At 36.6% G+C, this 24,177-nt stretch overlaps 1 protein-coding gene across 1 annotated transcript in view; it reads right to left on the bottom strand.

Annotated features, from left to right (window-relative positions):
• Positions 1 to 618: 618 nt before the first annotated feature.
• LOC115885181 (muscarinic acetylcholine receptor DM1) overlaps positions 619 to 24,177 on the bottom strand; it is a 30,420-nt gene continuing 6,861 nt past the window's right edge. Inside the window, exons 2-10 of the mRNA XM_030903999.1 lie at positions 21,820 to 21,983; positions 19,283 to 19,453; positions 18,010 to 18,184; positions 16,868 to 17,001; positions 15,451 to 15,595; positions 13,257 to 13,395; positions 3,169 to 3,392; positions 2,634 to 2,986; positions 619 to 1,318 (exon numbers count right to left, since the gene is read on the bottom strand). Coding sequence (XP_030759859.1) covers positions 939 to 1,318; positions 2,634 to 2,986; positions 3,169 to 3,392; positions 13,257 to 13,395; positions 15,451 to 15,595; positions 16,868 to 17,001; positions 18,010 to 18,184; positions 19,283 to 19,453; positions 21,820 to 21,922 — 1,824 coding nt within the window. The 5' untranslated portion in view covers positions 21,923 to 21,983 and the 3' untranslated portion in view covers positions 619 to 938. The remainder of the gene's footprint in view (positions 1,319 to 2,633; positions 2,987 to 3,168; positions 3,393 to 13,256; positions 13,396 to 15,450; positions 15,596 to 16,867; positions 17,002 to 18,009; positions 18,185 to 19,282; positions 19,454 to 21,819; positions 21,984 to 24,177) is intronic.

The following is a 24,177-nucleotide window of genomic DNA, read 5'->3' as shown; positions in this document are numbered from 1 at the left end:
AATTTCTGAAATACAGGGCGGTAAATTTTTCTAAAAAAACTTTTTTTCATAATAACTCTGATTTTATTACAGATATCTTTATGAAACTTGATAGACGTCTTCTATGCATCAAAATACCTTTTTTGGTGTACAAAGAATATATTACTTTCAACCAGTGCCGTCCATACGGGTTTTACATTAAATATTTTTGAAGAAAAAAGTGGTACACTGACTTCACCACCCACTCACTTTCTGCTTTCAAAATGTCCATTCATTTATAAAAAAATATCTCTTGATTTTTTTGCGACGCATAGTTTTTATTTAAAAAAATTAAAGTCAGTTTATTTCAGGGTCATATCGCTTAAAATATGATGCGGTGACTATTGTGTGGAAATCATTTCTGCATCGGCTAGAACGATATTAAGAAATAAAACAATTTTTTTGTATATCAAAATAAGCATTTTGATGCATGGGAGACGTGCATCAAATATACCATCAGAGATATTTTGAAAAAAAAATAGAAAATTTTACCACTCTGTATCTAAAAAGTTAAGATGTTTAGGCCATATATATGAAGTTTTTTCCTTAGAATAGGTCCAAGAATCACCTTCTTAAATATTAACATGTCATTAAGGAATATCCTGTATTATGTAAATAATATTCTTTTTTTATTTTTTTAATTTGGCATATTTTTCTGTAAGTAGAGTTTTCCCTTCCTCGAATTCAGTTCTACTGTATAAAAAAGATAGTAAAGAAATATAACAAATTATTCATATAATATGTCCTGCACAATATAATAGTACCTGATACACCTTTCTCTTCTTTTTAGAGAATTAAGCAAGACCGTCCCATTTCAAAACTCTAGGCTTCTTTTACCGCTCACTTCACGCCGTTCTGCCCTCGTATTCCTAACCTATAAAAAGTCTCGTTTCGCGTGTCGCGCGCGTGCGCGTTCATCGTCAGTTATTGTAAAACCCCCGATTCACCGCGGCCCTGTTCCTGTTGTGCCATTTGCACTGCAAAATTCTGAGATAGGTCCGCCTGAAACTGGCGTTGCACAGCGCGTAGCACATCGGATTGATCGTCGAGTTTATGTAGCACAAATAGTAGAAGAAGTCCCACACTTGCTGGGGGATGCGAGCGCTCGTCGCGGTCGCCGGTTTGAGCAGCACCAGGATGTTGTACGGGGTCCAGGTGATGATGAAGGTCAGCAGGATCGCGCTTAAGGTCTTGGCGGCCTTTTTGTCCGCCTTCTTCTCCTGCGTCTTCTTTTTCTTCTTGCCGTGGTTCTTGGTCGCGTTGGCCAGCAGCGTCTTGCCGCCCGCGTGTTTCGGAATGCCTAAAGAATTAAAAAGATTTTAATATACCAGGGCGGTCTGAATTGTAATCGAAAAATAGAAAAAGTAGGTTTTCATTTGAACAAAATGATTTATGATAATTTGAATCTCTGAATTCCATGACAGCTACGGCCAATATAAATGACATTCAAAAAATTAAATTTTTGAAACGGATAGCCACATGTCTTCTCTTTATGTCACAGTGGCCGTGGTAATCACTAAATTTGACGTTTAGGCTATAAAAACTTTTTGACAGTAGTTTTTTTCGTCCAAAAATTTTAAATATTTTTTTTTCAAAAACGGTTAATGCTAGCACCCCTATAACTTTTTTATTTTTTTAGATAAAAAAAACGAGATTTGATACGTTAGTGTATGACATAAATTAGGATTCACTTCCTGTTTGATGACTACAACTTTTGATTTTTAAATGGCACCCTCGGTATATTTCAATAGAAAATGACACTCTAAATAGAATGACACATCATACTTTTGACATTTTCGCTTAAAAACAATTCGTATTTTAAATTTCAATCTAGAGTGAAACGGCTGTTTTAAAAACACGAATTTTTAATCAAGGGGCCTTGGAAAAATACTTTTGAGCGTCTAATGTTTTTCGTGTCTTGTCCTGCCCGGTTAAAAGATGCCCAAATCGTATTTTAAATCATATCTCAACTTTTTCAAATGGAACAAAGGTGGCTCATTAACATATTTGAAAAAAGCATTTTTTACGAATAATTTGTTACCACACACTGGTATTTCGAGTCAAATTGTTGTTATAACGACCGCATGCTATAATTTCAAATGAACCGTATGCGAAAATGTCAAAAATTGGAGTGTATTTTTGTTTTGTTTTTATTATTCGGAGTGTCATTTTCTATCTAATAAAGTAGAAATATACCGAGGGTGCCATTTAAAAATCAAAAGTTGTAATCATTTCCGGTGAAACAGGAAGTGACCAAAAACAATTGAATACGTCAATAAATCTTAATTTATGCCATATACTAACATTCTAAATCTCGTTTTTATATCTAAAAAAATAAAAAAGTTATAGGGGTGAGCCACTTTCGAGACGCACCCAGTAGAGTGTTTGATATTAAAATTCATAAAATTTTACAGAGAATTTAAGTATGTAAGAAAATAGGGGTACTCATTTAAAATAAAGAAGTCGCAGTCAATTTCCGGTATTTGCGGAAGTGCCCCCACATTGAAAATATTTTTAATCGATAGATCTCGTTGTGAACAAATAATGTGCAAAATATCATTGGTTCTCCAGAAACTTCTAATGCAGGCTCAGCATGGGACTCCCTGTATATCTACCTTTAGCGTTCAACGGGATCCTAATATCGGGCATCGCCGAAGGCCTCCTGTTCAAGTGATTAGCCGCACCAGCGTGGCCCACCGAATTCGAGTTGGCCTTGATCTCCTCCTCCTCTACTGGTTGCTCGGGGATCATTTTGATGGAAGGCCCCTCGCTGGTACCCCCGTGACCACCGCCATCGCCGGGCAGCTTGATCAAGATGGTGTAGACGCCTTCGGATGACGCCGAGGATCGGCCTCCCACCCTGTTAGTCATGGGAAGACTGCGCGTGTCTCTTGGAGCAAACCGAGTGGGGGTCATGTTGGGGGCTCCGGTTGAGCTCCACGAAGAGTCCCTGGTTGTGTAAGGATCCCTGGGAAAGATAATTTGAATGAGAAATTTGATCTGGGCGCACTCAGAAAGAGCAAAACAGTTTTAGTCAAAAACGATTTTTGTCTTGGTCTTGCATTTGCTCACCACTATACTTTTGTAATAAACATGCTGTTTTGATCCAAAGAGAATCCAGGTACCTAAACGCTTATGACTATCACTCACCTGATGATGTTCAATGACGTACACCTTGATACAGAGCTCTGCAAGGGCGTGTCCAAGGACACTGGTGTAATACAGCCTTGACCTTGCTCGCTGGGACTCTCTTCCTCCGTGTCACTGTTGTCGTCTCTCCCCGAATGCCACCAGGTGACGCACCAGCTGCGTAGACGACGTATTGTCCCCCTCACACCCCTACCTCTAGCACCTCGTTGCGATACAAAAATCATCTGTGAAGAAAATTATTACGTTTAATACTTTCGAGACTAGAATTTAGAGTACTTTCGCACGAAGCCACTTTTGTCCGATACCGGTGAGCGCCACCTTTGTTCAGATTTAGGAACGCGTTATTAAATCTACGTATACAGACAAACCACTCTACTAATCATGCTGCTTTTAGTCGCATCATATTTTCCCGATTTAATTTGGTATTCTGATTTGTGTCAGCCACCGGTGGTCAAGGAGTGCGACTAGTGTCGAACACAAGTGTCTATGAAAAACACTTCTTGTGCGGAAACTACCGGTGAAATTCACTACTTGCTATCGGAGGAAAAATTCTTGCAAAAATTGTTAAACCGCCTGCACCCACATATAGAAAAAATCCTCCCAGAATCGCAAACAGGCTTTCGCATCAACCGCGGTACCGTTGATTCAATATTCTCCATCCGCCAACTACAGGAGAAAGTAAAGGAGCAGCAGAGTAAACTTTATGTTGCATCAAAGAATATTAAATATTTTTTGGTTGCATTCATCGACCTAACAAAACCATTCGATTCTGTAAACAGAGATGCACTTTGGGCAAACAACAGTTCGGAGTAGCAAACAAATTTCTTACAGTGTATAAAAGTTTCAATAACAACAAGTCGAGAGTGTCATATCATGGATCACTGAGCGATCCCTTCCTGACAAATACAGGAGTTACGCAGGGATGTGTCTTAACTCCTCTCCTATTCAACGTATTCCTGGCAGTGATCTCTGTTATACAGAGTGAGTCTTTAATAAGAGCAAATATTTTCAGGGGTGGTATATTTCGACCCCAGGAACACGTCTATGAGGTTTTTTTCGCTAAAAAAGATGTGCATTTTCTTTTAAATTTTCCTGTATATTTTTCTAAAACTTTTTAGAACTGCCTGTTCACAGCAAATTTTCCCACAGTATAATTTCTTAATCTCTGATTTACTATAGTTACGGCTTTACTCTATGGTTACGGCCAAAAGGATGTAAATACAGAAAAAATCCAAAATTTCAAACTTAAATAACTAGATTATTTTGGACTTACCTGAAAAATGGTAAAGAGAAAATATGTTTCTTTTATCGAGATCTACCAGCCCTGAAAATATTTGCACTTATTTGTAGACCACACCCTGTAGTGGACAGCAAACTGCAGGAAAAAGGAATGGGTTTTAGATACAGGTATGACGGGGATCTATTCAACTTGAAAAAACTTAAGACAAGTAACCATCTTCTGATGCGTGTCATATACTCGTCAGCGAGTAATGGCAGTAAGTAAGATCACCTATCGTGTGATGTCGATATTTTACAGCTACTCCAGTTTTTAGTATATGTTTACTACGATCCTTGTACCATATCCGAGATGCACTTATCTACGACGAGATGGTATACAAACTTTATTGATGGTAACTTTATTGGTGTAAAAGACTTTCTGCCTGGGCAGCAAGTATTGAGTATAAACTGTGCCTGTGGGTCTACAGTTAATTTTGCCTCGATTTTTCCTCCACTTGACTTCAAAATACACAAAACACACGTAATAACACGAATCAAAATGCATCATCTTCCAAAACGCAGATATTTGACATAAGTTGACACAAAATTATAACCTATAATTTGGCAAGACTTTGACAAGCCTCAAAAATCTAAAGGCGAGTTCATACGCATCGATGTCCGTTTGTCGTTCATCGTTCCGCCAAACCAATAAAATTGAAATATGATCTGTCATTTTTGAAATAAACCAATAAAACTGGTTAAAAACAACAAGAGACGACACATGACGGATTTATATTTAAAAAAAAACGAAACCTGGATACCGTACCGCCGCGCCGGCACACGAACGCAACACAGACACCTTAGACAACTGTTAAGAATCAAATGGTACCACCTTGTCTCAAACGTATCAATTAAGCAAGTCATATTTTTCGCTCTTCGACTTACAAGAGCGCCTAGCGATTCACTCCTATAAAAATACTGTCCCGATATTGTCGCTTGCAAACGTATGGTATGTAATAATATTAGTAATACCCAATTAAAAAAATAAATTATTAATATTGAGACAGACTTTTTGATATTCTTATGAACGACGCATAATTATCCTGTAAATTAAAATGACATACACAACTGTCACTGTAATGCATCCCTTCGATGGACAGACTATATTTGAAAATATAGGTTTCAGCAAATTCGATTTGCAGCTACTATCGCCATTGTTCTAAACACAGAACAAGGTACAATACTATTGGTATCGGCAGAACTGACAAGTTTCCGTCCTGCTTTTTCTCTATGAGTTTCTCTATGTATACAGGCGGCAGAGAATAAGTTTTGGAGCCAGATAAAATAGAGAGCTACACGTACCCATTACAATAGACAACATTTCTGATTGTTTACATAAAAGGATACGTTTGTTTCCGATATTCATACCCTTTTGAGAGTTATTTTCCATCACTTTTGTAAATAAAACTATCTTAAGGAAAATTTCTTTTCTTTTTTCAACCGTCACAAAAGTATTAATTTTTGTGACGTGGTTGACACTATGAAAGAATAATTTTTGTTTCCAGGTTCCAAGCAAAAAAAAATACTTTTACGCAGTGGCGGCTCGTAGTCATTATTGTAGAGAGTCAATATCTAAAAATAATGCGTCGATTTTTTTAAGACGCACCCTCGGACGTACCCAAATTTAATTGGTTCCTTACAAGGTATTTGGAAGTTTAGTTAAAGAAAAATAAATATAAATTCTATTAAAATGAAACCTACCGCTACATTTTTAAACAGGTGGTCTAGTGCCATTTCACTAAAAATCCAGTCAATGTTCTTTACACAAATTTTCCACGGTAGGATTTAAAAGACACTAAATAATAATGTCACAAAAATATAAATGCATATATACACATACACAATTCTAAAAATTTTCTTTCACATTTTTAATATTTTAAATCAATGAGGCGCCGGCGTTCTTTCTCTATACGTTTTTCGAAATTTAAGCAATTTTATTGTTTTACGCTTTCACAAACTAAACACCATGTTGTCTATATTAAAATATCTATTTCAGAATCAGTCAACCACATCATTTATCCATAACCAGAAAATTATGAATAATTACCTACACAAATTTCGCGCTACACCTCAAACACTCGGCTACGACAACTAAAACTAGATGGGATTTCTTTCGATATTAAAAATTTAAATATTGCTTTATATTGTCTAAGCCAAACATTATATGCGATAAACGATACAAAAACCTAGTGTTAGAAATATGATTATATAAACAAAATTGATTTATTTTTGGGAAGATAAGCACGGACCGCTGTCGGTCGCGCCAGTGTGATGAGACACTTCAGTACGCTCGTTTCAATGCTGTCTGTGTTTATTAAAGTTTCCTGACGTATTATTGGTGGTTTATAGTTGATTAAATGTGTTGAATTGTAGTGTATCGGAAAGGTTCTGTGTTTTTATTATTTAATTGCTAAAATCAGAAGTGGGGAGAGCTTACACCACAATAAGCAATAGAGCTTACACCAATAGAGCTTACACCACAATAAGCTTTTGACTGGCATGGTGAAACTTGGATACATTTGAATAAGATAAGTACACAGGTTCTAATTAGGTTTACAAATCAAAATTATTGGTTGCCTGCTTGTGGCTTTGGAAGAGTACGAACAGTTAATATTTCAGTTAATCAGTTGAGTATAATAAAGTAAATTTTTAAAGAAAATGAGTCACGGCGTCATGTTGCAAAACTCGGAAGCATTGCCGCATTTAGATTGAGCATTGGAGCGTTTATATTAGCAGTTTAAGAGCCCAAACAGATAACCTGTATAAAGTTACGGAGGGAAATATTACAGTGATTGTTATTAAAACAAGTATTTTCTGCATTATTTTACAGCGATTTAAGTTTAATTAAGTTTTTATAGTCTGAAATTCTCTGAATAAGTTTTAATGATTAGTTTATTAGGCACTGGTAAATACATTGGTACAGAATGGTTGGCTTAAACTATTAGCCACACCGTTTAAATTTTAATTCTGAATAAGTTTTTTTAATTGCATAACAAATAGCAATAGAGGAAAGTTTTTGTCAAGAAAAAAATATTGATCGGTATTTATTCAGGCGAAGTGATAAATATTGTCGCTTTTGTTTGCAAGGCTGCTGTTGTTTTTTTACTTATTTCTTTCAGATTAAAATAGTTTTGTTTTGTTGTTTTGGCTAAATTAGTCATGTCATACATGCCATATTTTGTTACTGGATCGTTCTCAGCAAGCGTTATGTTTTTATTTTATTGAAGTATTAGGAAAATTAAACATTCTAACTGCAATGAACTTATTAATTATTATGTACTTGTAAATAGTAATATTATTCGTTACATATACGAATAAATGAATGATCCTGAAGAAAACAGTTGCATTTGTTATGTTTATTTCTATTTTTCTCAATTTGTTTTATTAAAAAATGCAAAAAAAAATTGAGTGTTTATTTTATCTGTGGTTTTATGCAGGGGATTTCAACTAACTAATTTTAAAACGCAAATTATTAATAGATGAGATGCATTACTGAGATGGCACTTATTTTCTGTATATGTGTTGAACTAGTTTTGTTTATTAGTCATTGTCTACTTAAGTTTTGGTATGTATTGCAGAAATATTAAAAAAAATGATGATAAAAATATTAATTATAATTAGTCAATGTAGATATCAGAATACGAATGGCACGTGTTATAAATGAATGTGTTGAAAGCATGGACGCTTTGCACTGTGAGTAATGTGTGAGTGTGTGAGTGCTGTTAGTAATGTAATAATTTAATAATGTTTTAGTAATATTTAGGTGTTGAAAGCATGGACGCTTTGCACTGTGGTAGTATTTGAGTGTTGAAAGCATGGACGCTTTGCACTGTTGTTATATTTGAGTGTTGAAAGAATGGACGCTTTGCACTGTTGTAATGTTTAAATGTTGAAGGCATGGATGCTTTGTACTGTTAGTAATATGTAAATAGTGAAAGCATGGTAACATGTAACATATAAGTATTTAACATATAAGATTGAAAAAAAAATATATTTCTGAGAATGAATGAGTATTGAAAGTCTGGAAGGTTATGAGTAAATTGATTAGCTAATAGAGTAGTAGCTGGATTCGTTATAAAGAAACCTCTCTAAGTAAGATACCAATTCCTATAAGAACAACTGACTACTCAGAATATCTCCTTTGGTGGATAGCAATGAAGAATTCCTTCCTGATATTCAATAGCCGATTCCGAATAGAATGACTTCGAGAGCGAAGTCCGTGTCAGAATTGGTCGTGTTAGAAATATGATTATATAAACAAAATTGATTTATTTTTAGGAAGATAAGCACGGACCGCTGTCGGTCGCGCCAGTGTGATGAGACACTTCAGCACGCTCGTTTCAATGCTGTCTGTGTTTATTAAAGTTTCTTGACGTATTATTGGTGATTTATAGTTGATTAAATGTGTTGAATTGTAGTGTATCGGAAAGGTTCTGTGTTTTTATTATTTAATTGCTAAAACTAGGTTGTTTTATAATTTGAGTTTTTATAAACACCCAAACTGCCCAAACGGCGAAATTTTTCCAACGATATGACTGAAATCCTTTTATGAATGACGCGGTCAATGGCCAATACACACTATATCTATCGCACCTTAACCCATTATATTTTCTATACGTAGTATACCTTCCCTCGTTGGCGTCACGAGCCGCGGCATTGGGAGTTTTAATACCTGCAAAACATACATATACATACAGCCGTTACTCGCTGACGAGTATTCGACACACATAAGGAAAATGGTCACGCAAGGCGTTTTCTTTCATGAGCTTTTCTGTGACTGAAAAGCCCGATACGTGATGTTATCTGCCTACCGCACTCCGGACATTCAAAAATCTCATTGCTTTGTTGCCTCTCTACTTTTTGGTTGCCGCTGTTAACTGAGTTTACAACCCTTCTCCATTGAGTTCTATTGTGAGCTGCTTTTTCCCACTCATTCTGCATGTTAATTCCCTTTAAATTTTCGTGGAAAATGTCCTTGTATCTTTTCAGTTGTCCACCCGGCCTCCTCTTACCGTCCACAAGCTCACCGTAAAGCAGAGATTTTGGTATGCGGTTTTCTTGCATTCTGCATACGTGACCAGCCCATCTTAAGCGGGATTTTGTGACCATGACTTCAATACTCTCGCAGTTAGATTTTTCAAGGACCGATACGTTTGAGACATGATGGAACCACCGGACTCTTAAGAGTTGTCTAAGGTGTCTCTGTTGCAACTTGTTCAATGCGTTCATGTGTCGGCGGTAAGGCACCCAGGTTTCGCTCCCATATATCATGGTGGGGATTATAATTGCTCGGTATACTGCAAGTTTTGTTTTTGTACTCAAGTCATGATTGTAGAAAACCCTGTCTTTTAATTTCCAGAATGCCCTTGAGGCGCTACTAATCCTGTGCTGAATTTCAGAGTCAATATTGGCCTTTTCCGAAATCAAACTGCCAAGGTAATTGAATTCCGCCACATATTCCAATAGTTCTTCTCCGATTTTTATAGCATTGTTGTGATCTTCCGGGTGAGTGCACATGATTTTAGTTTTGTCGATGTTTAGCTTAAGGCTCAAAGCCTCGTATGCCCAGGTATATGTGTTCAACATTTCTTGTAATTGTTGTACCGTGTTTGCAACTAGAGTGCAGTCGTCAGCGTATTGAAGTTCTGTGATAAATTTTGTACGTGTTTTTGCCCTGAGTCTTTTTATGTTGAACAGACCGCCGTCATATCAGTATCTAATGCCCAATCCTCTCTCCTGCAGTTTGCTGTCCACTATAATGGAGAGCGCTGCCATGAATATGTTGAATAGGAGAGGCGCTAAGACACATCCCTGCCTAACTCCTGTATTTGTTAGGAATGGGTCTCTCAGTGATCCATGATGTGACACTCTTGACTTGTTGTTTTGGAGGCTTTTACACACTGTAAGAAATTTGTTGGGTACTCCGAACTTTTCCATAATTGCCCAAAGCGCATCTCTGTTCACAGAGTCGAAGGCTTTTGTTAGATCGATGAATGCAACATAAAGTTTAGACTCCTGCTCTTTTACTTTTTCCTGTAGTTGACGGATGGAAAATATGGAATCGACGGTGCCGCGGTTGGTACGAAAACCCCTTTGCGATTCTGGAAGGATTTTTTCTATATATGGGTGCAGGCGGTTTGACATTATTTTTGCAAGAATTTTTCCGCCGATAGCCAATAGCGAAATTCCCCGGTAATTTCCGCAGTCTGATGCACTTCCTTTGTTCTTAAATATATTCACTATATTCGCGTTCGAAAATCCTGAGGTACCTCTCCGCTTTCCCATACGACATCAAAGAGAGCTTTAAGATGACCAATAAGTTCTTTACTTGCACACTTATAGATTTCCGCCGGAATATCGTCACAGCCAGCTGATTTGTTGTTTTTAAGCTGTTTTATGGAGGTCTTTATTTCTTGTTCTGTTATTGGGATGTCTAATACATCGAGGCTGTTATACTGAGGTATTGTGTTTAATGCTTCCATATTGGGGTTGTTTTCTTGGTTAAGGATATGGCTGTAATGTTCTTTCCAGCGATTTCTAATTTGTTCTTCCTCTTTTAGAAGTTCGCCATTTTGAGCCATGATTGGGCAGCTTACCTTCTTAGTTGGGCCGTATACTTCTTTTACAGCCTCGAAGAATTTACGATAATCGTGATGCGTGGCGTACTCTTGAATCTGATTCACTTTTTGTGACCACCAGTTATCCTTTACTTGGCGCAGTTCTCTTCGAAGCGAGTTGTTGGCTGCTTTAAAGTTGTCTACCAGTCTTGGATTATGTGGATTTGCAGTGACGGCTTGATATGCTCTATGCTTTTGTTCCAACAAAGCCTGTATATGCGGTTGATTTTCGTCAAACCAGTCTGGTTGTTTCTTTTTGTTCGACTTTCCCAGTACTGCTTCGCTGGTTTTATGAATCGCATCCCTTAATTGTGTCCAGCCTTGTTCAGCTTCCAATACTGAGATTGAAGTTATCGGTGGAAGTGATTCTTTGATGGCTTCCCGGAGGGCGTCGGCGGTATTGTTGTTTTCTAGACCCCGTACGTTCAATCTGGTCATGTTGTTTTGCTTTTTACAGCGTGGATGTTTGGGTTTTAACTGGATTTTCATTTTTGAAATTAAAAGTCGGTGGTCAGTGCCGCATTCGGCATCTACTCTAGCTTTTGTGAGCCTAACATCTTTTAGATGCGTCCTTCGAACGATTATGTGGTCCAATTGATGCCAGTGGCCTGATCTAGGATGTTTCCAGGTACCTTTAAACTTGTCCTTCAACATGAACCACGTATTGGTGATGCAAAGATTATACTCTGCGCATGTTGTTAATAAGCGTTCACCATTGCTATTTGCGTTTCCCATTCCATGTTTTCCCAATACGTCAGGCCATATTTCCTGTTGTTTGCCTACACGGGCATTAAAGTCACCTAGCAAGATGATTCGTTCGTGCTTTGGAATTCGTTGAAGGGCATTTTGTAAAGCTTGGTAAAATTTATCCTTATCTTCAATTTTAGCGTCAAGGGTGGGAGCGTAGGCACTAATGATGTTGACGTAAGTTTTGTCTGATATGGGGTACCTTAGGGTCATAAGACGTTCGGAGACACCAATAGGTACTTCTGTTAACTTGGTGGCGATTTCGTTTTTGATCGCAATGCCTACACCATGAATTCTCCTGTGTGTTGCGGGATGACCTTTCCAAAAGAAGGTGTAATGCTCCTCAGTGAGACTACCTTCATCTGCAAGCGTGTTTCGCTTAGAGCGGCAACATCTATATTTAATCGGTGGAGTTCCTGTGAGACCAGTGCTGTTCTTCTCTCTGATCGATTTGAATTTATCTTGTCCAGTAGAGTGCGGACGTTCCACGCCCCGAACGTGAAACATTGATGTTTTTTGTTTCTCCGATGATACGCTCGAGTAGGCACCCCCTCCCGGAGATCCGATTGAGGGGGTATTTTACCTCCGGACGATAATTTTGTCCCACTCGAATGTTCCATCATTGCTGTGTGTAAGCTGCGTGAAAGGGTTTAACTGTGGCGGTTACGCTGCCGCACAGTTTTGGCTGCAACTGTAGCACGGGATGGCTATGGCACAGTGAGGACTGCGACGATAGTTCCCTTGTGCTACGTTCTCGGCCGGCTAGGTGTATTTTATTACTCCTTTTCCCCAGAAGATGGTAGGTCTGAGGGTTGTATAAGGTTATACCGCCTATACTCGGACGTCAGAGCCTCGTTTGTGTAAACAGGGTGCACCACGTGAAGGTGAGGTTGACTTTTGGGTAAGCTAGGCTATATGTATCGCTTCAATACCCCTTGCACCTTCAATACCCCTTGCACACCAAACCTGCAAAACATAGCGGGAACGAAGGACAAAATTAAATTTTGATCGGCAATAGAGAAAATGGGTAAAATAAAACGTTTTCAAGCGAAAATTGGACAAATTGATGATTTTTGCGAATAATTTTGAATATCTTAGGACAAAAAAAGTGATTTACAAAAAGTATAATTTAAATAGTTTTTTTCCAATTTTCTTCTGATTTTTTTTGGGGGAGGAGGGGCACTGACCATTTGACCTTATGGTTAAGCCGCCCCTGCTTTTACGTCTAGACAAAAAAGTAAAGCATTTTTACTCCTAAGCATAAAAGACCAATAATATGATATTTTAAGATATAAAAAAGAATGAATACAAAACTCAAAACTTAACTTTATATATTTACTATATTTTACTTATGGAACAGTAGTTTGAAATTTTCCTAGTTTTGCCATTTCTTATAATTTATCCCTGAATTTAAGGAAAACTAGAAAATACTGTGTTGTAGCTTACCGGTTTTTTCCGTCGCTGCGGATCCACACTGACCGTGCTGTGCATGTAAACTGAGTCAGTGTCGGCGGTGGAGGATTCCGACCTGGGTCTCTTCCACTCGTCCATGTCTACCGTGGAGCAAGCGTTGGTCGCTTCGTCACTGCAGACGAATACACTATATACAGGACATTAGAGGGGGTCAAGATGGCTGGTTTCGGTCGGTTTCCACATTTAGAACATCGAACATCGAGTAGCCAAATAGATACGGACAATCACGTTCAAATATACAGAGTGTAACATAATTTTCGGTTCGAAAATCATAAAAAAACATTGCTAGTTTGATTTGATATTTACTATAAACATACTAGGTAAATCTTTGTCTAATGGGTAGGGAACCTACAGTATTTTAAAGAAACACGTATTTCCCATTGAAAACCAGAATAATATACCGGATGTTCTACTTAAAATATAAAAGTAACTTAATTTTAAAAGTGCCCAATGTTCAATATTAATTTTGTCTCATCCTGTATAACTTTTCGAGTCAAGTTTTAATTTGATTTAAAGTACAATGGATGTTTTAAATATTAAATATATATTAGGCTATACCGGGTAAATTCTAATTTAGATAGCTTTTATTGAAGTTTGAAATTTGTTCTTCATTTTTAGAATATGTTAAATATACCAAAAACCTTACATTTGAAATCCCATAAGCTTCTCTAATAAATATCACCTTTATTTTTTCCTAGAATCTGAAAATCAACTAATATATAGGGTTTTCCATTACAAAAATCACAACTTTGACGTGTAACGTTTTTAACTAACCTACCTATGCTCACAAAATTTTATTTCAATACAGTACTATTTCTTAAAAGAAAAAAGTATATATTATTATTTTGTTACACTCTGTATATCTGATGAACAATATTAGTGCTATATAATATCTAAAAAAGCGTCTAAATGTGCTAGCTACCGAATTCTGCGAGCATTTTATAAAGTCTGATTAATTATTGCTTAAAAGCTTGATTATTTTTTAGTTTATATATTTTTTTAGAACATTTAATTTAAATTAACAATTTTAAATAGCTCTTTACCATCATATTCTATTAAATTATGATAAAACCAACTATAGTGATACACAAATATTAAATCTACCATTATAAGTTATAGATTCTAATCATGCAATATACAGAGTATTCAAAAAATAAAATGCTTAGATTTCTTCTAGTTTCTTAAAGTATTTTTTACCTTATTTATAGAAGTTTTTGAAGGATCATAACAAGGCAAATAAAATAAAACAATTATTTATAGGGAGCCCCACTAAAAAAACATAAGTTTGAGTCCTATATTTCAAAAATGACAGCTCCCAATGAAAAACTAGTGGCGCTACTGGATTCTACGTGAAAAACTCTACTAAACTCAGTTTTTACCTTTTAGATAAGTTATAAGATAAACCCAAGCAGCAAGAGACGTGGCAACACCGTGAGGATTGCGCTACTGCTCGAAGACTATGCCCAGTGGTAGATAACAAAAAGACAAAACAACTACTAGAGCACAAAAAGGAATTGTAGGTGCCGTCACTGGAAACTGTCCCACGGGGGTAAACCTCGTAAGATGGAAAGTTTTCGACGACGACTACTGCAGAGAATGCGGAGAGGAAGAAGAAACCATAGAGCACCTGCTGTGCCACTGTCCGGCACTGGAATACCGACTCTTTAAAACTTTAGGGCAAGGTTTTTGGAGGGACTAGAGGAAGCAGCAGAAGCCAACATCAGCGACATCGGGAACTTTGCAAAGAGCTGGAAGTGTTTTAACGCAAAGAAAGAATGAGAGGAAGATTTGGTAAAACAATACAGGGGTATCGCAATGGGCCCAAGGCCGCCGAGTAAGGGATCAAATATGATCTCAAACCCCAGCAACCTTACCTAACCTAAGTTATACGATAAGCTAAGGCCACGAACTATTCGAACTACATACTACATTTCTGGAACTACAAAGGCTAGAACATTTCTGTGCTTAGCATCTTTAGTTTCATAAAAAAGTAGCGCAGTAAGGTGAAAACCGCAACTCACAAACGAGAATCCCCATAAAATACACGAAAATGAGACACCCTGTATGCGCATTTTATTTTTTGAAACTCTATTTAGTATTTTACCGTTTTCCTTCGATTCAAAACATGAAACTCACCAGTTTATGGCGCAATTGTATGTATACGTACCTAGAGTTGCTCCGTTTACTGCTATCTTTTTTGCCCGCCTGTAAATTAGGCAGATCTTTCTGTCTTTTTTCCGTTTCCCGCCAAATTCGCCAATACAGAAAACACATCACAGTAACCGGAACGTAAAACGCAGCTATCGCAGTACCTGTAAGAAGAACAAATTTTTAAATAAATAAATCTACACTGACCGGCACGAAAAACGCGCACCTTAAAATTTTTATGTATTTGAAAATGTTATATATTGTTTTCTAGCGAATCGATTTTGATGTTTTTTAAGCAATTTGTAGCTAATTTATTTGTCTTTTTAGAATCAAGAAAAAACAAAATGTGGTTATTTCGGTGAGGACTTTAAAAATTATTTTATCATCTAGTTGCATCTTTCCTCGATAGTTTGTTTTTTGGTTCATCACACTAGCTTTATTTGTTTTGAAGATATTCGTTTTTGAAGAAGAGACCAACATTTTTTCGTAAATTTTACATTAAAACCATGCATTTGCTTTTAGTTCTAGTCAACGCACCTATGAATTATTGTTTATTATTTATATAATGTAACTGTCTTTGAAAAGTTATACATATAGATATAAAAAAAACAAGTTTAGATTGGAATGTGAGTGCCCATAATAACAATGTAGATACTATTTGGCGCTATTCTTACAACGGTCGCTCTCCAAAGCATTTGATAATTTCGGAACGGTTCGGCTTTTTCCGGAATTATGCCGCCAAGTATTTATTCAAATTTATTATTATCTTCTTTTAAATTTTTAAATAAAATACAGTGTGTTGCGTATAAGAAACTTTATTTTAAATAAGGACATGCATGAAATACCTATTAAACATTGGAATTCGAAGTTATGCCACGATCCACGATGGTTTTGGCAGTTTGCACAGTTCACACAGCTTTTAAGTTTTTAGTGCTACTTTTTCACAATTACGACGGGTTTGAGTAAATAAAATTTAAATTAAACTCACAAGATAGCAATAATTACTTTGAAAATGGACGCTTTAAACACTTTTCGAAATTTTTTCGATAAGGGAGGTTTAATTTTTGAAAGATTTTATAATTTTTGAAGATTCTGACTTTGACAAGAGAAAATTATTTCTGTTCTTGTAAAGCAGCGCCCTACAACGTATGCACCCCAAAACAATTATAAGTTTTGGGCGGCAAGTCTAGCATTCCAATCGAAACTTGTTTCTTTTATCTATAAAATTATATTATTACTGTCTGTTGGGCAGTTACTGGTTATGGTTTTAAGCCCAGAAGTTGATCTCTACCATGATCAGTTAAAGCAGCAATAGTCGATACTTGTGAACTTAAAACCATCTTCAGAATTAACGTAAGAATAATAATATTTGAATTATTTTTTTTTATAAAATAGAGTAATAGAGTAAAAAATTAAAAAATATTTAAATGTCTTACCAAAAGTAATGTAATGATTGGTTTCGATGAATTGTATATAACACTCGTTGTCAGGCACAGTTCTCTTTCCTTCAATGTATGGCCAACTGTATATCCAGGGGGGCCAAAGTAACAAACTTATGCCCCAAGCACTCCTAAAAAATCATTAGTTTTAAATATTTATCAGTTCTTAAAAAATTCTCTAAGCTAAATCACATTTTATTTAATTTTGTACCATAACATATTTTGTTATTTTTGACAGTCTCGCCGTTGCTTGAGTATTTCCTCCCTAAAGACACTGGGTGGCGCTCTTATATAATGAACAATGACTAAATGTATTCTTTAGATACAGATACTATGGCAGTCTGTTTAATATAAAAAGACTCAGGGCAAAAACTCGTATAAAATTCATCAAAGAACTTCAATACGCTGATGACGCTCTAGTTGCAATATTGTTACAACAGTTACTGTTAAGAATCAAATGGTACTAAAAAATGCCTAAAACGTATTGGTCCTTGAAAAAGCTAGCTGCGAGAGTGCTGAAGTCATGATTACTAAATCCCGTTTAAGATGGGTTGGTCACGTATGCAGGATGCAAGAAAACAGCCTACAAAAAACAATCTCTTCTTTACTGTGAGCTTGTAAACGGTAATAAGAAACCAGGTAGATAACTCAAATGATACAAGGATATTTTCCATGAAAACTTAAAGGGGATAAGCATACAGAATCAGTAGGAGGAAGCAGCGCACAATAGAACGCAATGAAGAAGAATTGTAAACTCAGTTAAGACCGACAATCAAAAAGTAAAGAGGCAACAAAGTAATGAGATTTTCGAATGTCCGGAGCGGTCCGGAGTGCGGAAGAGAGAAAACATCACGTATCGGACTCATAAAAGAAAATGCCGTGCGTAACCATCTTCTGATGCGCGTCAAATACTCGTCAGCGAGTAATGACCGAAAGTACGCATTGTAATAGGTACTATGTTATATACTGTAGTACCTAGTCTAATCATGATTACGTGATTTTAAGATTAACTAAAAGATGACCGTAAAGACGTACGTCTCCCTATAGACGTAATCCTAAACACGACAGCTATCATGATAGAATTTCATGCCCATTCTCTCTATCTCCATATCTCTGATTATAACTCATTTGTTACTTACCCTATCATAAACGCAGCCTTCCTATTGGTCCTTTTAGCACGATAAGTGAGCGGTCTCGTAACCGAAAAATATCGATCGAAACTGATTATGAGCAAATTTAATACTGAAGCGTTGCTGGCCAGGTAATCCAGAGCCAACCAGGTATCGCAGATCAGAGGCCCTAAGGGCCAGGAACCTAAAAAAAGACGAAAGAAAGACTTACTATAAATTAGCTAATTAGTTATTATAGTTATTTATGTACCAAAAGAATTATAAGGGTATTAATTACCGAGGGCAAATTTACTGTCCCGAGGGTCTATGGCCCGAGGGACAATAATTACCCGAGGTTAATAACTTTATATAGTATATAGTAGTATATTTCGTCCCATTTTATGACACAAATGTTGTATTTATTAATCTTTACTTGTTTCCAGGTTATTATTGTATAAAATGACCTGTTTATAAATTGGCGGTTTATAAATAAACATAACACCTGACGAGCCTAGTTCTCAACTCAAGGTCCAATCTAGGGTGCTGGAAAACGTTCTTCATTCTTAAAAATGCATTTCTGGCTTGTTCTGTTTTGGTTTTTATTTCCACGTCGTTGTTTAAGGTGTTAACTATCCAGGACCCCAAATATTTGAACTTGTAGACCTGTTCTAAGATATTTCCCTCTATTTTAATGAGAATTAGTACATTTTGGTTCTTTTCAAATACCATGACTTTGGTTTCAAAGGAATTGATCTTCATCACGTATTTACAGGAGCCTTCAAGTCGCTCACTTAAACACTGTAGTCCAATATCAGAGTTAGCAATAAGAACTGTGTCATCGGCAAATCTAATGTTGTTAATGACTTCGCCGTTGACTTTAGTACCGCAATCTGTTGAAGAGAAAGCTCCAAGAAAAATCGCCTCAGAATAAACTTTAAACAACGCAGGAGACAGCATACATCCCTGTCTTACTCCTCTTTGTATTTGACTAGATTGGAATTGTCATTTTCCACTTTCATGTGGGCTGTTTGTTGCCAATATATATTTTTCAGAAGTGTTAATTTCTTAATCTAAACATCTTAATTCCCGTTAATAATGTCCCAAAGGATTTATGACTCTCTTTAAAGTCAACGTAGCCAAGACGTTATAAACTTATATTAATTATTCAGTAACAAATAAAAATGTTTAACCGTTTTCTCGAATTTTGATACTTAACAATTGCGTTATGTGATTTTTTGATATCAGTGATTAAATGACAGTTGATGTATCGCTAATCACTAATCTTTGTAGGCTCCAAACTTACCTAGAAGGGTGGATATCGTGAAGAGAGGCATTGAAATGAGTCCTATGGCGAAATCGGCCACCGCCAGCGAAAACAGAAAGTAATTGCTTATGGTTTGCAGTTGTTTATCGATCTTGAACGATATCATCACCATGATATTTCCAACCACCGTCAACAACGATAGAAGTGCCGCTAAAAAAAATCAAATAGATATAACTAATATTATCTTGAACATAACAAGAGTAAGTGGCTATAACACCCAAACAAATTATGAGAACCAGTAGGTGATTGTAGAGATGGGCAAAGATTGAACGACCCGTTCATTTGAACAAGTATTAAAAATGAACCGTGAGATTCGATTCACCGCTTAGAATACGGTTTGTTCAATTGAATCGTAACCAGCACGGATCCACAAAATGTGAACGAAAGAGTCGTAAAATAGAGTTGTAAGAATTGAATCGAATCACATAGCTACTCGTTTGTTTCTACGTTTCGTTCGTCAAAAGAATCGTGGGAATTGATTCATTGTTTCTACGAATTGATTCATTGCTTAGAATACAATGCGATTAAAAAGTATATAATATTAGAATTATATGCTATGAGTTTGGGTACCCAAACGTTTGTAATATAGGTAATAGTGATGATATAATATAAATTTTAGATATAAATTTTAGATTATTTTTATAATACAGGGTGTTCCAGAAATAAGTAAGTATAAGTATTTTACGGGCTGGTAGATCTCCATAAAAGAAACATATTTTCTCTTTGTCGTTTTTCAAATAAATCCAAAATAACGGAGTTATTTTACTTTGAAAATCTCAAAAAAAAATGATTTTTTGCTAAAATTTTGAGAACCACTGGATCTTTTCTGGATTTTCTTTCTTGTAAATTTAATTTAATACCTATGTTGCCATATTATCAAGAAATTATGTTTTTTAACTAAAAACTAAAAAAAATTCCAAAAAAATTTTCAAAAAATTTCGAATTTTCAAAAAAAAATTTTTTGCGAAAAAAACCTCATAGGCGTGTTTCTGGGGTTGAACTATACTACCAGTTAAAATACTTGCACTTATTTCTGGGACACCCTGTATACCGGGTGCGTCTCAAAAGTGGCTTACCCCTATAACTTTTTTTATTTTTTCAGATGAAAAAACGAAATTTGATACGTTAGTATATATTTTACATAAATTAGGATTGATTGACAAATTCAATTGATTTTGGTCACTTCCTGTTTGATAGGAAATGATTACAAGTTTTAATTTTTAAATGGCACCCTCGGTATATTTCTACTTTATTCGATAGAAAATGACACTCTGAGTAGAATGACATATCATATGCCGACTTTTGACATTTTTGCTCAAAAAAAATCGCATTTTAAATTTCAATCTGGAGTGCCATGGCTCTATGAAAAATACTAATTTTTAATCAAAGACCCTTGGAAAAATATATTTGATCTTCTAATGTTTTTCGTATCTTGTCCTGTTAAAAAGTTATAGAGGAGAGCTACTTTTGAGACGCACCCGGTATATTAGTTATACAATTTTATGTTCTGTTATACCAACTTTATACATTAGTAATAAAATAAACTATAATTAACGTCACTATGAAGAGTTATGAAGAATGCGTATTTATGTACCTATTAAGCTGGACTTATAAACTCGGCAGATGCAGTTCAGTTGAGGTTCACAAAACACTATGAAGTGAACGCGCGCATTTATAAAGTCAGTTGGTCGAAAAGTTGGCAGTTCGTTTTACGTTCAACGGATTTCAAAGATGGTCAATGTTTACGTCGGCGATAGCCAATGAATAAGCGCCTGTCGATCGCGTGAAGCACGGCAAAGAGAGGCGACGCCGGTGTATTGGAAAATGGCCCTTATTGTTGTTTCATTATTTCTGTTAATGTAATATGTTTATATTTTGCGTAATCTTGGATTACTGTGTTTGAACTTTGACAAATATCAAAAGTATTTTCGAGATTTTCACAATTCCAAACCTAACCTAAAACCGAAACTGAGAGTTTATAAATGCAAAAACATTGAACCGCAACTGCCGCAAACATCCAACTGCAACTGAACCTCAACTGAACGCCAACTCCCGAGTTTATAAATCCAGCTTTAGGGTACTAGGACATCAATAGACTCGAGCAAAAGCCTTAAACAAACATGATGGATATAAAATGCAAGGAATGTGAAAGTTATTTACAAACAAATATCTAATTATACTGTAAAGGTACATTCAGGCTGAGAGCGTCGAGCGTCGCGTCGCGTTTGCGTCGGGTCCGCCCCATTGATCTCGAACCCCGACGCTCAGCGGACGCTAGCGCAACGCCAAACGCGAAGCTGTCTGCCTGAACGGTCTAATTTAAGTTAAGTGAATTGATTCCATTTCAATACGCGGACGCGACGCAAACGCGACGCGACGCTCGACGCCCTCAGCCTGAATGAACCTTAATACGTAAAATGTGTTTGTAATTTGTTCAAATGAACGAATCGTAAGAGTTGGTTCATTGTGAGAGATTCACAAAAAAGTGCCAATCACTAAGTGAGTGAGGTGCTTACCAATGGTGCCTATGAATACGATCTGTGTAATGGTGTAGGTAGCCTCGCGGGGGGAGTCGTCGAAGACCAGAGAAATGTTCTCCGTCGCCGGCGAGGTGTTCATCTTGTCACGAGGACCTGGTGGACAGACGTCGCCGCATTTCGCCCTCTTGCCCCCGCAGAAGCTAAGGAACAATAGCAATTAACACACAGTATACAGGTTGTTTCTTAATGGCATGCTAATATTTAAGGGGAAGATACTTGGACTTGTTCTAAGAACAAATCATAGGTATGTAAGTCTTAGACATCTTAATTTTTTAGATACGGAGTGGTAAATAGTATATTACATACCGAGGAGGCAAGTGTTTCATTACTGCCGAGAGATTGATATTGTAAACAATAATAAAAACTTTCCTCCGAGGTTTGTATACTATTTTATTTACAACCACATCATTAATTAAAAAATGGGGACAGTATTTTATTTTGAAAAAAAAATATGTGAAAATTTGTCGTTTTCTGTTTTGGCATTTCCATATACATGGGCGTAGTCAGGGTGGGGCAGGGTGGGGCGCTTGCCCCCCCCCTGGACGGACGTTATGAAAAAAATAAAATTATATAACTAAAAAAATTTAAATTCAAATGATCCTACCCTACTTATTTCCTTTACCTCTTAACTGGGTATGTCAGATACATTCGCATCCTAAAAAGTTGACTTAATTAAACTTAAAATCGAGGCTGGTGACCAAAATTTAAAAGCACACCTTGAGAAGGGCGCAAAAAATGCCGCCTACCTGTCACCACAAATTCAGAATGAAATTATTGACCTTTGTGGTGAGGTCATAAAAGAGGATATCATTGTGGATATTAAGAAGGCATGCGCATGCAGTATACTAGCCGATGAAAGCAGCGATATTTCCGGAAAAGAACAACTCTCTATTGGCACGAGGTTTTTTGATGAAGAACATATGATGATCCGAGAAGAATTTCTGGGGTTCGTGGAACTAAGTGCGATGGACGCTATTTCTATAGCCTCAGCCACTGATAGTTTCCTAGCCAACGCAGGCCTGGACCCTGAAAAGTGCGTCGGACAAGGGTACGATGGGTGTTCCACCATGGCTGGAAAGGACGGCGGTGTACAAAAAATTCTTCGGGAAAAGTACAAGCACGGGCTGTATTTTCATTGTGCTAGCCACAAACTTAGATTAGTGGTGAACGATTTAAACCAGTTAGCGGTGATTCGAAATACAGTGGCCACAATAAAAGAAATAATAAAATTTGTTCGAGAATCCCCACTTCGGCGAAAATTCGTTCCAAACGTGCCGATGTTCTGTGAGACCCGCTGTGTGTGTGCAATCGTGGCTGCTTCTCAGTTTTTCAAACACTCTCAACAGATGGCAATGCAGCTACGAGAAAAGCTGCTTTTTAAATGCATTGTGCAGCTTCAAATTCTGAGTTTATTGTTAGTGTCTGCTTAATAGCAAAATATTCTGCATTTTTGCAACCAGTTGTAAATGTTTTGCAGTCAAAAAGTTTGGACTTATTACAATGTATGAACCATATAAAAAGAATTACCACCCTTTTAAAAACACACCGGGAAAATGTTAATGACGAGAGCGTAAACATAATAAAAGAAGCCGAAAAAATTGCCGAGGACATTAATACGGATTTTAAAATGCCGAGGGTTACAAATCGACAAACGCTTCGTGCAAATCCTCCAGCAGCTTCTTCTTTCGAGTACTGGACGAGATCTTTCATAATTCCGTATCTGGATTCATTGATAATGTCTTTAGAACAGCGATTCTCTAATGAAAATCTGCCAGCCCACGAGTTGCTTTCATTACACCCTAATATTTTTCTTGCTTTACCATTTGCTGAGTTTTTAAAAAAAGATAAAATCTTTTGTGACTGCTACAACTTAAACGAGATTTTGTCTGAAGTGGAACTATGGTATAATCTGTGGAAAGAAAAAAAAATGTCAGACTCGGAGTTAAAAGAAATTGACCTAGTTGAACTAGTTAAAGAGGTGCAATCTTTTTACCCAGGCATTAAAAAAGCGCTCCAAATTTTACTCGCGCAACCTTGCACTACCTGCACAATAGATCATTCAGCACCTTGCGTCAGGTAAAAACTTGGTTACGGTCAAAAATGTCGGAACAACGACTTGTTGGACTTTGCATGATGAGCGTCCATCGAAAAAGAGTTTTAAACGCGAAGGATCAGTATGAAAAAGAAATTTTGTCCAAGTTTAGCAAGAACTGAAGAAAGTTAATGCTAAAATAAAATACTTACAAATTATAAACCCAACATGTTTTTTTTTCCTTGTTTTCTTGCCCCACCCTGGGGAACACCCTGGCTACGCCCATGACCGGTACCAGTGGT

The sequence above is a fragment of the Sitophilus oryzae genome, unplaced genomic scaffold (genome assembly GCF_002938485.1).
Source record: "Sitophilus oryzae breed Bouriz unplaced genomic scaffold, Soryzae_2.0 scaffold_376_pilon_pilon, whole genome shotgun sequence".
NCBI lineage: Eukaryota > Metazoa > Arthropoda > Insecta > Coleoptera > Curculionidae > Sitophilus > Sitophilus oryzae.
This window is presented reverse-complemented; position numbering and strand designations above follow the sequence as displayed.